The 13,185-nt window shown below is 47.6% G+C and overlaps 1 protein-coding gene across 2 annotated transcripts in view; it reads left to right on the forward strand.

The window, feature by feature from the left end:
* The window catches only part of MECP2 (methyl-CpG binding protein 2), a 150,474-nt gene extending 143,287 nt beyond the window's left edge, over positions 1-7,187 (forward strand). For both annotated transcript variants that reach the window (XM_060252806.1, XM_060252808.1), the window contains one exon: positions 4,515-7,187. In XM_060252806.1, coding sequence (XP_060108789.1) covers positions 4,515-5,574 — 1,060 coding nt within the window. In that variant the 3' untranslated portion in view covers positions 5,575-7,187. The remainder of the gene's footprint in view (positions 1-4,514) is intronic.
* The last annotated feature ends 5,998 nt before the right edge of the window (positions 7,188-13,185 follow it).

Here is a 13,185-nt window from a genome sequence, read left to right on the forward strand (position 1 = left end):
AGAGCCCGCAGAAGGCCAGCGCCCTAGGCCAAGGGTCCCCAACCCCTGGGCCGTGGCCCAGTACCAGTCTGTGGCCTGTTAGCAACTGGGTTGTGAGTTGTATAGTTATTACATTATATATATTATTACAATGTATTAATAATAATAATGTATTAAGACATTGGATTTATACCCCACCCTCCATTCTGAATCTCAGAGTCTCAGAACGGCTCACAATCTCCTTTACCTTCCTCCCCCACAACAGACACCCTACGAGGTGGGTGGGGCTGAGAGAGCTCTCCCAGAAGCTGCCTTTTCAAGGACAACTGTGCAAAAGCTATGGCTGACCCAAGGCCATTCCAGCAGTTGCAAGTGGAGGAATGGGGAATCAAACCCAGTTCTCCCAGATAAGAGTCTGCACACTTAACCACCATGCCAAACTAATAGAAATAAAGTGCACAATTGTATCATCCCAAAAACATTGTGCGCGCAGCCTCCCGGTCCCTGGAAAAATTGTCTTCCACAAAACCGGTCCCTAGTGCCAAAAAGGTTGGGGACCACTGACCTAGGCAGTTGCCTAGTCTGCCTAGTGGCAGGGCCAGCCCTGAAGATGGGAACCCCGGAACTCAATTTATGCTGTGCTTGGAGAAGCGTATCTGAGCACATGCTGTGCCCTTTCCTGCAGTGCTGAATGAAAAGCTCCAGTTTGCCCTCACGCTTACTGGCTTTTGTGTGTTGAAGTCTAAACCAGGAGTCCTCCAAGCTTTCTGAGCCTGCGCTTGCCTTTGGAATGCTGCTGCAGGAGGTGGAGCCAGCCACAAAATGGCTGCTGCAGGAGGCGGAGCCAGCCGCGGCATTTATTTATTAATTTATTTATTTATCTATCTATATTTATATTCCGCCCTCCCCCGACAGGCTCAGGGCGGCTAACAACAGTTTAGAAACATTAGCAGTTTACAGACATCATTTTAAAAATAAAACATATAAAAACATTTCCATACATATTAAAAATCCAAGATGGCAAGCTTCTGATTTCCATTATATTAGTTCAGTGAGGTTGTCAGTGCTGTAAGGTAATAGCCACCTCCCCCTAACCATTGAAGACGAGTTTGAATAATTCGGTCTTACAGGCCCTGTGGAACTGTGGCAGGGCCCTGATGTTTTCGGGGCAGGCATTCCACAAAGTGGGGCCTATTACCAAGAACGCTCTGGCTCTAGTGCTGGTCAGGCAGGTATGATGGGTGTCACAGCTTACTTTCAGTCACGCAGTAACGTAGCAGCTGCCACCAAAGTAATGTTTTCTAAAAATCTGCTCAGGCAGTCATATCTCCAGTGGCAACACCCACTTTCTAAAAAAACTCAGCACCAGAGAAGGTATCAACGGGCACCAGTGCAGCATGCTGTGATCGCACAGGTGGGCGGCAACGGAACGGGATGGGAAGGGGGGGCAGGGGCGCCGTGTCTCGGCATGGCACCTGGGGGAGGTGGGTTGGAGCATGGTGCGGGAAAGGACAGGCAGCTGCGGATGTGTGGGCAGAGGAGGCAAGCAAACTTGGTGCTTGCCTGGGGTACCGGGAGGGGGAGGAGCCCAATTTGTCACCCCCACCCTCCCGGCACCCTAGGCAACCACCTAGTTTACCTAGTGGGCAAGCCGGCCCTGCCCACAGCTCAAGGATATGTGACTGAAGGCAAGCTGTGGCAGCCATTTTGTGGCTGTGCTCCCACCGCACTGTGTCAAAATTCCAAAGGTGCCCGCCGGCTGAAGAAGGTTGGGGGCCCTTGGCATCCAGCACGTTAATCTGAATAATCTTACAATCTCCCATATTTGGGAGTCTTTGGGTTGGGACCACTCTCTAGCAACAAGGATTTTCACCACCACTAATAGCTTAGATCAGGGGCCCCCGGGCCGTTGACCAGTCCCGGTCCGTGGCCTGTTAGCAACCGGGCCGTGAGTTGTATAATTATTTCATTATATATTACAATCAGTGTTCCCTGTAAGCTGAGTTAGTGTGAGTTAGCTCACAGTTTTTTAGCCTCTGGCTCATACATTTTTGTCTTAGTTCAGGAAAAATGGCTCCAGAGCAAACTCATTGATGCAGTAGCTCACAACTTTAATGCCAGCAGCTCACAAAGTAGAATTTTTGCTCACAAGACTCCACAGCTTAGAGGGAGTATTGATTAAAATGTAGTAATAATAAGATGACATTGGATTTATATTCTGCCCTCCACTCCGAATCTCAGAGCCGCTCACAATCTCCTTTCCCTTCCTCCCCCACAACAAAACACCCTGTGAGGTGGGTGGGGCTGAGTAAGATCTCCCAAAAGCTGCCCTTTCAAGGACAACTCCTACGAGAGCTACGGCTGACCCAAGGCCATTCCAGCAGCTGCAAGTGGAGGAGTGGGGAATCAAACCCGGTTCTCCCAGATAAGAGTCCGCACACTTAATCACCACACCAAACTAATAGAAATAAAGTGCACAATTGTATCATCCTGAAACCATTGCCCCTCCCCCCCAAGGTCCATGGAAAAATTGTTTTCCACAAAACCAGTCCCTGGTGCCAAGACCGCTGGCTTAGATTACTTCATCCTTGGAACAGCCTCTTAATACAACCCCACGAACGTTTTTCCTGGGACTAAGTCCGATAGGACACCTTGTTGGTTTTTACTGCCTCAGGATATCTTATGAGAATTTTTGGAATTTCCCCTCAAAAGTGTGTTGTGTGTGAGTGTGGAATCACTTTTATTATGTTGACATCTCAGAACCCCCCCCAATTTAATTATTTATTATTTGTTTACATTATTTATAGTCTGCCCTTTCTCACACGGACTCAAGGTGGTTTTACACGCAATGAGTCCGTACAATTAACAATATGGGATATTCAATAAATCATGCGTTAGGAGATTAGAAGACTAGAACCATCAGAAAGAAACAGGGAAGCGTAGCACAGGATTGGGCACGAGCTGGGAAAGTGTGGTTCGGTTCCGTTTGTGACTGAACCACAAACCAAACATTGAACTGAATCGGGAGGTTTGTTCACAAACCGAACCAGTTCATGGTTTGTGACCCTGCAAACCCTGTTGAACAGGGACTACGGTCCCATTAAACGGGGTTTGAAGAAAGCCCCTAAAACAGAGGCTCACCTGTTTTAGGCTGCCTTGTACAGTCCGTTTAAACCCCCTTTTTCTGTTCCCAGGAAACTCACAAAAACCAGCCCAAAACAGCTGAGTGGCAGGGAGTGGCTCTCCACCTTTCAGCTGTTTTTGCAACTTGGAGTCCCTTTAAACCCCTGCTTTCTACTTCGTCTGCAAACCTCATGAACTGCTCTAAAAAGGCCGTGGAAGTTTGTGATGGTAGGAATTTATGTTCGCGAACCATGAACGGGGTAAAATTTGTGAGGAATTTTGCTTCGGGGTTCGGTTCATGCCTGTCCCTGAGCATAAGTATTAACATGGCACATTAAGCGGTACAGAAGTTATAATAATAGGATCCTACTTACAATATATACCAATGAAGACCCCAAGACCAGTGTTTCCTCTAAGCTGAGTTAGAGTGAGCTAGCTCACTGTTTTCTTGCCTTAGCTCAGGAAAAATGCCCCCAGAGCAAACTAATTTATGCAGTAGCTCACAGCTTTTATGCCAATAGCTCACAAAGTAAAGACCCCAAGCGTAGATGACTGGGGAAGGCAATGGCAAACCGGTTTTTGCTCACAAGACTCCACAGTTTAGAGGGAGTATTGCCCAAGACCCAATCATTTATCCGAGTAGTGAAACCATTGTGTACTGTGCAGTCTTAATACCTTTGCAGAAATGCTCTTCTAAATAGTTCCGTTTTTTTGTGTATTTTCCGGAAGGCCTGAAGAATAGGAGCCCTCTTGATCTCTTCAAGAAGGCCATTCCGCAAGATGAGAGCCACAATGAAAAAAATCACACAGGATGGGCAGTTGTTGACTTTGCCCTTTTACTGGTTGTCACCTATGGGAACCCCTGCTGACGTGAGCAGAGTTGTTGCAACGGAATATAGGGAGAGAGACAGTCCTGTAAATAGAGGGACCGAGAGGAACAAGGGCCTTTTATGTGATAGCCTATACCTTAAATGGGGCGCGGTAACAAATGGGCAAACAATGGCGGGTTTATCGAATAGGAGTAATATTCATGCTCCACCTAGATGCCGCTGATAGTTGAGCTGCAGCATTCTGGACCGGCTGCGGGTTCCAAATTGATTTTGAGGGGAGAACAACTCAGTTAAGAAAAAATTTTGAGCGTATCAATGCCATTGCCGTTAAGCATGTTGTGTAGGCTGCAGCTTTCCGTTCTTCCCTATTCTGTGTTTGGACTTTATCTTTTGGCTTTATGTTTTTAATGTATTTGATTCTGTGGGTTTTAGCTATGTTTAAAAGCAGCCTTGAGTTCCATAAAGAAGAAAGGTGGCTAATAATGATATCAAATGAATTAATAAATAATTTTTTCTCTCTCTCTCTCTCTCTCTCTCCCTTCCTTCTTTTTTTCTTTCCCTTCCCATACCTTGTGACCACAGCCCCCAGGGGAAAGCCTTCCGTTCTAAAGTCGAGCTCATTGCTTACTTCGAGAAGGTGGGTGACACTTCTCTGGATCCCAACGATTTTGATTTCACGGTAACTGGACGTGGGAGTCCCTCCCGACGAGAGCAGAAGCCACCCAAGAAACCCAAAGCCACGAAAACGTCTGGCACGGGCCGTGGTCGTGGCCGGCCAAAAGGCAGTGGTTCGGCCAAGGCCAAAGGAGCTGTTTCAGAAGGTGTCCAGGTGAAGCGGGTGATGGAGAAGAGTCCAGGAAAACTGTTGGTCAAGATGCCTTTGCAGTCCTCCACAGCAGGCGCAAAGGCAGAAGGTGCAGGTGGGGCAACCACCTCGGCGCAGGTCATGGTTATCAAGCGTCCCGGGCGCAAGCGGAAATCAGAGTCTGACCCTAAGGCTGTGCCCAAAAAACGGGGGCGTAAGCCAGGTAGCGTGGCATTAGTGCCGGTGGCCGAGGCCAAAAAGAAAGCAATCAAAGAGCCGGTGGTCCAGGCCGTTCAGGAGACCGTGCTGCCCATCAAGAAGCGCAAGACACGCGAGACCATCAGCATTGAGGTGGCCAAGCCACCCCCGCCTCCTCCGAGCAACACAGGTGAGCGGAGCCCTAAGGGACAGCGAACAGCTGCCAAGAGCCCAGGGCGGCGCAGTAAGGAGAGCAGCCCAAAGGGGCGGAGCGGCAACACTTTGCCAACCTCTGCCTCTTCTTCCTCCCCAGGCAAGAAGGATCAGCACCATCCTCCTCATCAGCCGCCTCCAGAGCCTCAAGGCAGCCCCCCGGCTCAGCCCCCCGAGAGCCCCAAGGACAGCAAGAGCCTCCTAGCTGAGCCCCAGGACTTGAGCAGCAAGAGCTGCAAAGAAGAAAAGGCTCCCGAAAGCGACGGCTGCCCCAAGGAGCCCCCTAAGACTCAGCCTGGCGGCACAGCAGTGCCCTACAAACACGAGCGCAAAGACACTGTGTCGTCCTCCGCAGCCATCCCCCGGCCTACGAACAGGGACGAGGCTGTGGACACCAGGACGCCTGTCTCGGAGCGAGTCAGCTGACTGTGAGGGGGGGGGGTGAGCGAGCAAGTTGAGCGCCAGAGGAAACAAAGAGAGGGACAGGCACTCCCAGCCCCCCACACACCCCCAGTTGAAACTCCAGGCAACTGCCGGGTAGGACCCCCTCACCCCGACTCCTTTCCCCACAGTGCCCCCTGCTTCCAAGCAGTCCGCTTTCCCCTGAAAAAGATTCTTCCTCTGTTGCCCATCCTTCTCTCACTTTTTAATACAGACAAGCACAGTGTGGGGTGCAGAGACACGCCTCCCAGGGCTGGAAGCCACTTTGCACTTTTTTTTTAACTGAACGGGGGGCACCCGCTCCCTGCCGCCCCACCCCACCCAGGCCCCTTCTGCCAGGCTTTGCTGCATATACTACTGACAAGGCAAGCTTATTTGGCAGGGGAGGGGCAGCTTCAAACTCTTAGCTTGTGGCCCCGATCCTGCCCAACCCTCCCTGTTACAGAGGCCCAGCAGACAGATCAGGGGAGGGACGAGGGGGGGGGGACACGTGTGTATTCCACTCCACCTCCCTAGTGCCATGTAATGTAGTCGTTGAGTCTTAATTGGAGTTCTGTAGTTTTCAGTAGGATGTGTGCATGCATGTCCACGTGAGCGAGAGAGATAGGGCTGGGAGTGGCCCCTCTGGGGAGCTGATGTTTCCCCATCTCCCGGTTAGACCAGCAATTAGGAATGACCTCTCCTTCCCCCCCCCCACAAGAGTTCTGCTAAGAGACAGACCACTGGGGCAATGGGGAGGGGCCAGTTTTGGAAGAACGTCCTCCCTTCCCGTGCATATCTTGAAAGGAGAAGGGCCTTTGAGTTTGTTAAATCAATCCAAGTGTGCTGGAGCGCGTGCGCATGCGCTCGCCGCACGCGAAGAGTTAAAACGAGGAGTTCTTCCAGTTCTTGTCGACAATGTTAGCTTAGGGAACCGTTTGCACTAATGGAGGCCTTGGCCCACCTGCCTGGGGAGGCTTTGGCGTGAAAGACGTATGGAAGCGTGCCTGTGTATATTGTGGTGGAACTGGGGTGGGGGGAGAGAGAGAGAGAGAGAGGGGATGGGGCTTGGACTGAATACCGGCTCACCTCCCCACCTTACCGGTAAGGCAGAAAGGTAGCTGAATGTGTGTAAAAAACTACCTGTAACTCTGTGCTGGGACTGGTACATGACGAGGGTGAACCGAGAAGCCTGGATGCTGTCGCTTCAAAGGACTTTCTGACGTTTGGTGAACTGAGCTTCCGCGGCTGTTGAGCGCGCCTTTCCCCCGCTCCCCAAGAAAGCAGGCCTCCAGCAGAGCGTAGCTTATAACGGGAGGAGGAGGACTTGGTCTCCCCTTTGACGGGCGTCGTCTCCCCCCCCCTCCTCCGTTTACAAAGAATCACTGAACGTGGCGTGAAGAGGATCGGCCACCCCGAGTGAACCCCTACCCCCCCCCCTTCTCTAGACAGCAGCAGAAGTGCCACGATTTCAAGATGGCATCAGTGTGGTCAGTGTTGGCAGGGAGTAGTGAATAACTTAAAACAAACACAACCGAATCGTTTTTAAAAAGTTATTTAAAAAAAAACACAATCAAATCGTTTTTAAAAAGTAATTAAAAAAAAAAAAGTAGAGGCAACCTAATTCCCCCCCTTCCTATATATTTATCATACACTGAAGTAAAAAAAATTCAACGGAATTTCACTTTGGTTACCGAGTATAGGTAAGGGACAACGCACTGGCTGTAGCAGAGTCCCTCTTTAGGAGGGCAGGACGGATAAGGAGGGGCTTGAGATCATGGCAAATGTCTTCTGTTCCTTCCCAAGTCGCAAGTCATTGCTTTTCTCTGGGCCTATGAGAACAGACCTCTTGCCAGCTCTGTGAGGGAACGGGGCCCTATTTGGGACTGGGATACAGTGCTCGTGCAGTTACGCCTCTCGCCTCTTGCTGCTTTCTCCATCCAAAATAGTCAGGGTGTCCTGTTTCCCCCTTTGGGGCCTCTTGGGGCATGGAATGGGGTACACTTAACTTCCCATAGTGAGACAGAGGTCATCCCTGGGACCATCGCAGGTCAGGCAAACCGCTTGGGAGGAGAGGGAGTTGTAAGCCCCTGCATGCTGCAGTCCCAATCCAAATTGGGGCCGCGCGTGCCCAGGTATTAAGTTCCCGGCATGGAACTCACAACACAGGTCCGACTGGTAGACCAGGAAGAATCCGGGGAAAAGGTTTGGACCGGTTTTGAACGTTCTGTTTACTTGGACGAAAACCGGAGTCTCGTGTTTCGCCGCACCGTACATCGGGCTGGAGTCCGCGGCCGCTGCCTCTCTCTGGAGGATACCTCCAAGAGGAAATGATCTGAAAACTGACTAGTTTTTCATTTGGCAGAGGTGGATGGTCTGAGGATGATGCCACGGAAGCCTGGCACAAAAAATGCAAAGATCTGCGAAGATAGGGAGGAAACGAATTTTGGAGTGCTTCAAAACAAATCAAAGGATTTCCCACTGTTTTTGTTGTAAGGGCACAAACTTGGGTGGAGGGGCAGTTTCTTTCGTACTCTTGGGCAACCCTGCTTGCATTTGTCACAGAGCACCAGTGTGGTCAGTTGCTGGTCTTGGAACGGCTGCTGAGGTTTTTCTAACTCTTGAACACAGCGGGATAGAAAATAAAACTTTTGCTGCCTCTGGGACAAAGAGGTGAAGCCACATCAATCTAAATTTTCCCTGCCCAGTCAGTTTTAAAGGCATAGGTGCCTACTTCATGTCAGGAAGTGGTAAATTCTCTGCTATGCCACCTTCTTCCCCCAAGCGAGCAGCTTCAAATGTAAGTTGAGTTGTCTGATTTACTTTTAAAAAAACTTCTGTTTCATTCTCTCTCTCTCTCCCTCTCTCTGGATAGGATGATGCACTTTAAAGCCAACAGAGAAATATTTTCTTGTCCCCCCCCCCTCCTGCACACGTGATTTTAGAAGGAAAATACACTTACAAAAAGAAAAGTTCCAAGCCCATGGGAAGACCATGTGGTTTGGGCAGTGGCTTGTACACAACGTTACTGCAGAGAGAATAAAGTTCTATACTTGTAAGTCGCTCGAAAAAGCTAGAAATACAAATCCATATATTTTTTCAAAGAGAGCAACCGAGGTCGGTTGGGTGGCATTAAAATCCAGGCTACACCTATCAAAAGATTGGGAGTCCTAAACTTGTCAATGAAATCCCAACTACAGCAGCAGTGACCATCTGTCTCCCCACTTCCATGTCTGGCAAATCATTCCCCCCTCCCGCCCACCTTGCCTGCCCCCACACTCTGTTGCATATCGCAGCCATTGGCAACTTGGGTTTTCCAGGCCCAGTTCATCCCCCTTGCCCTTGCAAAACATCGAGTTCATCCCAATTAAAACAAATTGGTACAGTGAAATAGAGGGCAAGATACCAGGATCGGAAACGAAACCTGGCCCTTTCCCCTTCTGTTGTACGATGGATGCCATTGAAATGAACCACTTTGCTAGGGCAAGTTGTCCGAAGGATGTTTGGGAATCTCAGTCTGCGCACGCGCAGGGAAACAAAGGACAGTCGTGGGCGAGCCCCCTACTCCCCGGCCCTTCCACCTGAGCTCAGCCTCCTCAGAGACTAATGCGGATAGTGCCTGGCGTCAGAAGGACTGTGCAAGAAGTTTCTACCTTGTTAGCTTTGTGAACCACCCGATGTTTCTGTGTCAAGTGAAAATAAAACTTCTCGTCGGTTTCAATTATTATTCAATAATGTGTAGAGTTTAACCTTAGGCCTAACTCTTTTTTTTTTCTGTTTGAGGATTTAATTTCTATTTGTGTGTGTGTGCGCGCGTGTTTTTTTTTTTTTAAGGCACCAAGTAGATGCAGGAAAAAAAATTGTCTAATTTTATATATCTGTATATTGCATTATAAAATGAAGGGTTGCTTTCCTTTTGGTTCTCCCTGCTTGTTGTGCCACTACCAAACCAAGGATAGCAGACCGACAAGCAAGGAACGAAACGGTCCGTCGAGAAGTTATCAAATATTGCTTCTTGGCCGCTTTTTTTTCCTGGTTTTTCGATATCATAGGACAAAGGGGAATAAAATTAACCCAACAAATCTGCTTGACAGTAATTTTTTTCTCTTTCTCTTAACAGCTGAACTGCCTTTTAGCCGTGGCTGTTTTCCTACATTTTTGGAAGGGGGGGTGCCTCTTTGTCTTCTGGAGGGGAACATAAGCGAGGTGGTTGAGTACATAGCCGACGTTTTAATTTTTTTGCACTCGGTCAGCTGAGGGGGGGGGGGGACAAGTTAATCATGGGATGGTGAAAAACAATCTTCCGTTTCCAGTTGGACATCACCCTAACACATGTCACAAGCGTGATTTAACTCTGGAATTTATAGCTGCTTCCGAAGAACAGTTTGGCTTAAGTGTTATTCGTTTACAAAAAATTTTTTGTTTGGTTCTTAAGCGAACGATATGGTGTTCTCCTCCTAGAGCAGATCTCTTCCTTTTTCAGAGCAAATAAATTTTGATTTTTACTCTTTTCTGATTCACCTCCATCATTTTTGGAGCTTGTATGTGTCCAGTGGTAGTTCCTTTTTAATCGTGTGCCTTGTGTCTTGGCCAGTAAAAATTGGCAGCGCTCCGCTGTAATGTGTCTCTTTACCAGCCAGAAACTTGTTTGTCCAATCTCTTCCTCTCTCCCAGTTTAGCACAACCCTGGATCGAATTTTCACCCACTGTCACTTTCTGGTTTTGACGCTGTGTTTTTATAGGCTATCCTCATCTCGCCTGCAGAGGCAACACTGCAGAGAAATCAGATGGGCAATAGATTCTCGGGTGGAGGATGTGCGAGCTCGTCTCGCATAGTAAACCGTTCACCAAATTAGCCAAAATTCTGTATTTTGCGATCTTGTTCTTAATTCAGTCAGCACAGGCAGGCAGCGGTCCTCTGCCCTTCTGTGCCCCTTGTGCTTGCATGAGTGTATCTGAGAGTTGCATACGTCCTCATAATACACCTATATAAAACAATATAAAACATCCAACTGCTGGTTAGCAACTGTAACATCAGGGGCTCGCTAGCACTAACCAGATCTGAGGCTGATGCATCTGATTAAGGGATGATAGATCCAAAGGGCTCAGCTTGCTAATGCTCGACTAGCCAGCCCTCTCCCCCTGGCAGAGGGCTGCCTAGTGGTGGTTTGTTGCTGTCTGCCAGTTCCCGTCTGGAAGCCACCAAAATCAGCAATACCTGCTCGGGAGGTAGCGAGTTCAAATGTGCCGTTCTTCCAAAAGCAAAGGGGTAACTACACTGAGCCTAAACTGCACTTGGGGGGTGGGGGGAGTTTGACTGTATCTTCCTAATGGAGGTGGGGGAGGAGAGAGAGACAATTCCCCACTCTTTCGGCCCACCTTTGCCACTGGTCTGAAGTTCTTTTTCCAAATTTACACAGATGGGCAGCGCTCGTTGGAGTTGTGTGTGTCCCACACCAAGGGGTGTGTGTCCTGCACAAAGCAAATGTCCTTTTTGGTTTTCCTTGAGTGCAAGCCCTCCCCCCCCCAACAAAAAACAATCCCCTACCCTGGAAGCTTCCTTCGTCCTTGTACTGAGGGGGAGGATGGGTCCACGCCCCCCTCCCTCCCCTGGCTTCTATCAGATGACACACCGCTAACAACCAACCGACTTCCTTCTGCTTCACAACTCCGTAGTGATCACCGTATGACCAAATATTACCAAGGACTGTTATTCAATGTATGCTGAGTGCTTGCTACCCTGTACAGCTCTTAATCCTCCGTAGCCGACTGTAGCCAGCGGCAGTCCTTCCTTTTTCTCCTGACTTCTTAAAAATGTTTTTAAGGTTGGTTTTTCTTTTTAAATTCCAGAGTCACAGGTTTTTGAGGGGAAGATTTTGTGTTTTTGTTTTTACTTTCCCCCCCTTTCCGCTAGTCTTTTCTCTGAGAAACTGTGGTGTTTGAGACTCTCATTGTGTGTAGGGTTTTATCTACCCCTGCTTCCCCCAGGGAATTAAAAAAAGAATGTCGGTGAAAACCTTATGTGTATTCTTTGATGGTCTACAAGTATGTATTGTGAACTTTTCTGTAAAGTAATTGTCCAGGCACAAACGCTTCAAAAGATTTTTTACGGTGTTTCAAACATCTCTGTTTGTATACAAAGGGGGAGGGATAGAATAGCTTCTTATTTTTAACAATTTTTTTTTGCTTTATCTATTGGCAGTAAAAGAGAAAAAGGGAGATTAGCTGGGATCGTAGAGAACTTCCAGGGTATTTTGTATTGTTTCTATTTCTAACAGTCTACAACCAGTAGGCAAATCAGATGGTTAAGATGCCTTCGTACAAATACTCATTTGGCTGAGAGACAGAAAGACAAATAGGCTCATTCCCGTAAAGGGGAATGCTGTGGTATTAGATAAGCTGCCTACATTTCTGGGAAAAGCCAATTTGAAGCAAAAAATTGTGAAGCAGTTGCTACGTGAATACATATTGATGCGGACTTCCGGCCCCTCCATATCAGACCTGCAATCTGGACAAAATAAACATTTATCCAAGCAGAAATAGTAGGGGAGCCCTGTCCCTCCTTCCTGAAATTGATTTTTTAAAAGGCTCATGTTGTTCACACTCAAAATTCACCACCAACCCCTTCCCCAATTTTGGGCTTCCTGATCACAGCTTTCATTTGGGCTTGATGTGTTTTTATGGGACAATTACTTTTAAGAACTCTTTGAGTAGATTGTTTAATAATTAAAAAAAAAACCTTTAAAATGGATTGCTCTTTTTCTGTAGGTTTTGTGTACAGCCAAAAAAAAAAAAAGGACTGAAAGCACTGACTATATTTAAAAAAGAAAAAGGAAAAAAAAAAGAAATTTATTAAAGGAAAATTTGTATAATTTCAGTAAGAAAATAACAAAATCCGTCTGAATGTATATGTATATGTTTAAACAAAATCCACCAATCCCCTCCTTCCCTACCCTTGTATCCTATTTATTATATAAAAAGTTTGCCTTATAAATTTGCAAGAAAACCAACTCCTCCTTTATGGGTGTCTCTATCCTTTTGTTGTTGTTGTTAAAAAGCGAACTATTAGATTTACGTGCCCCCTCCCCCCTTCTCTGGAAAGGAAAAGATAACGGCAACCACATTTTTATATATGTATGGTCATTTAAAACCAGTTTTATTTTTCTGTTAAATATGGCGGCAGGGGAGGGGGTGGTCCTAAGCCCCAGCCGAGCACTCGGCATGCATTCTACGCAGTATTCTAGTTGCATCTCATGTTGGTAAGTACTGTATTCTGTGCTAGCATTGAATTATAAAACCTATGTAAATGTTAATAGATTTGTTTGAGCCTTTTCTTTACGAAGGTGGAAGTGTGTTCTGCCTTGCCATTAAAACATACTATTTTTCCCCCGTGTTGTGGACGAGGATGTCTTTAGTTTTGGGTGGACGCGGGACGGTGACGTTCTCGTTCCCTTTAGCCCGTTGTCATTTCCTGAGGAAAGCTTGCCTGGTTTTGGACGGAACTGAGCAGCAGGGGGATCCCTTTTTTTAAAGCTCCGGAAAGCGAGTATATCTAGAGAGCTTATTAATTGGAATGCTTGGTTCGTTTTAGGAACATGCCATTCAAATGGGGAAAGA

The sequence above is a fragment of the Heteronotia binoei genome, chromosome 13 (genome assembly GCF_032191835.1).
Source record: "Heteronotia binoei isolate CCM8104 ecotype False Entrance Well chromosome 13, APGP_CSIRO_Hbin_v1, whole genome shotgun sequence".
Classification (NCBI taxonomy): domain Eukaryota; kingdom Metazoa; phylum Chordata; class Lepidosauria; order Squamata; family Gekkonidae; genus Heteronotia; species Heteronotia binoei.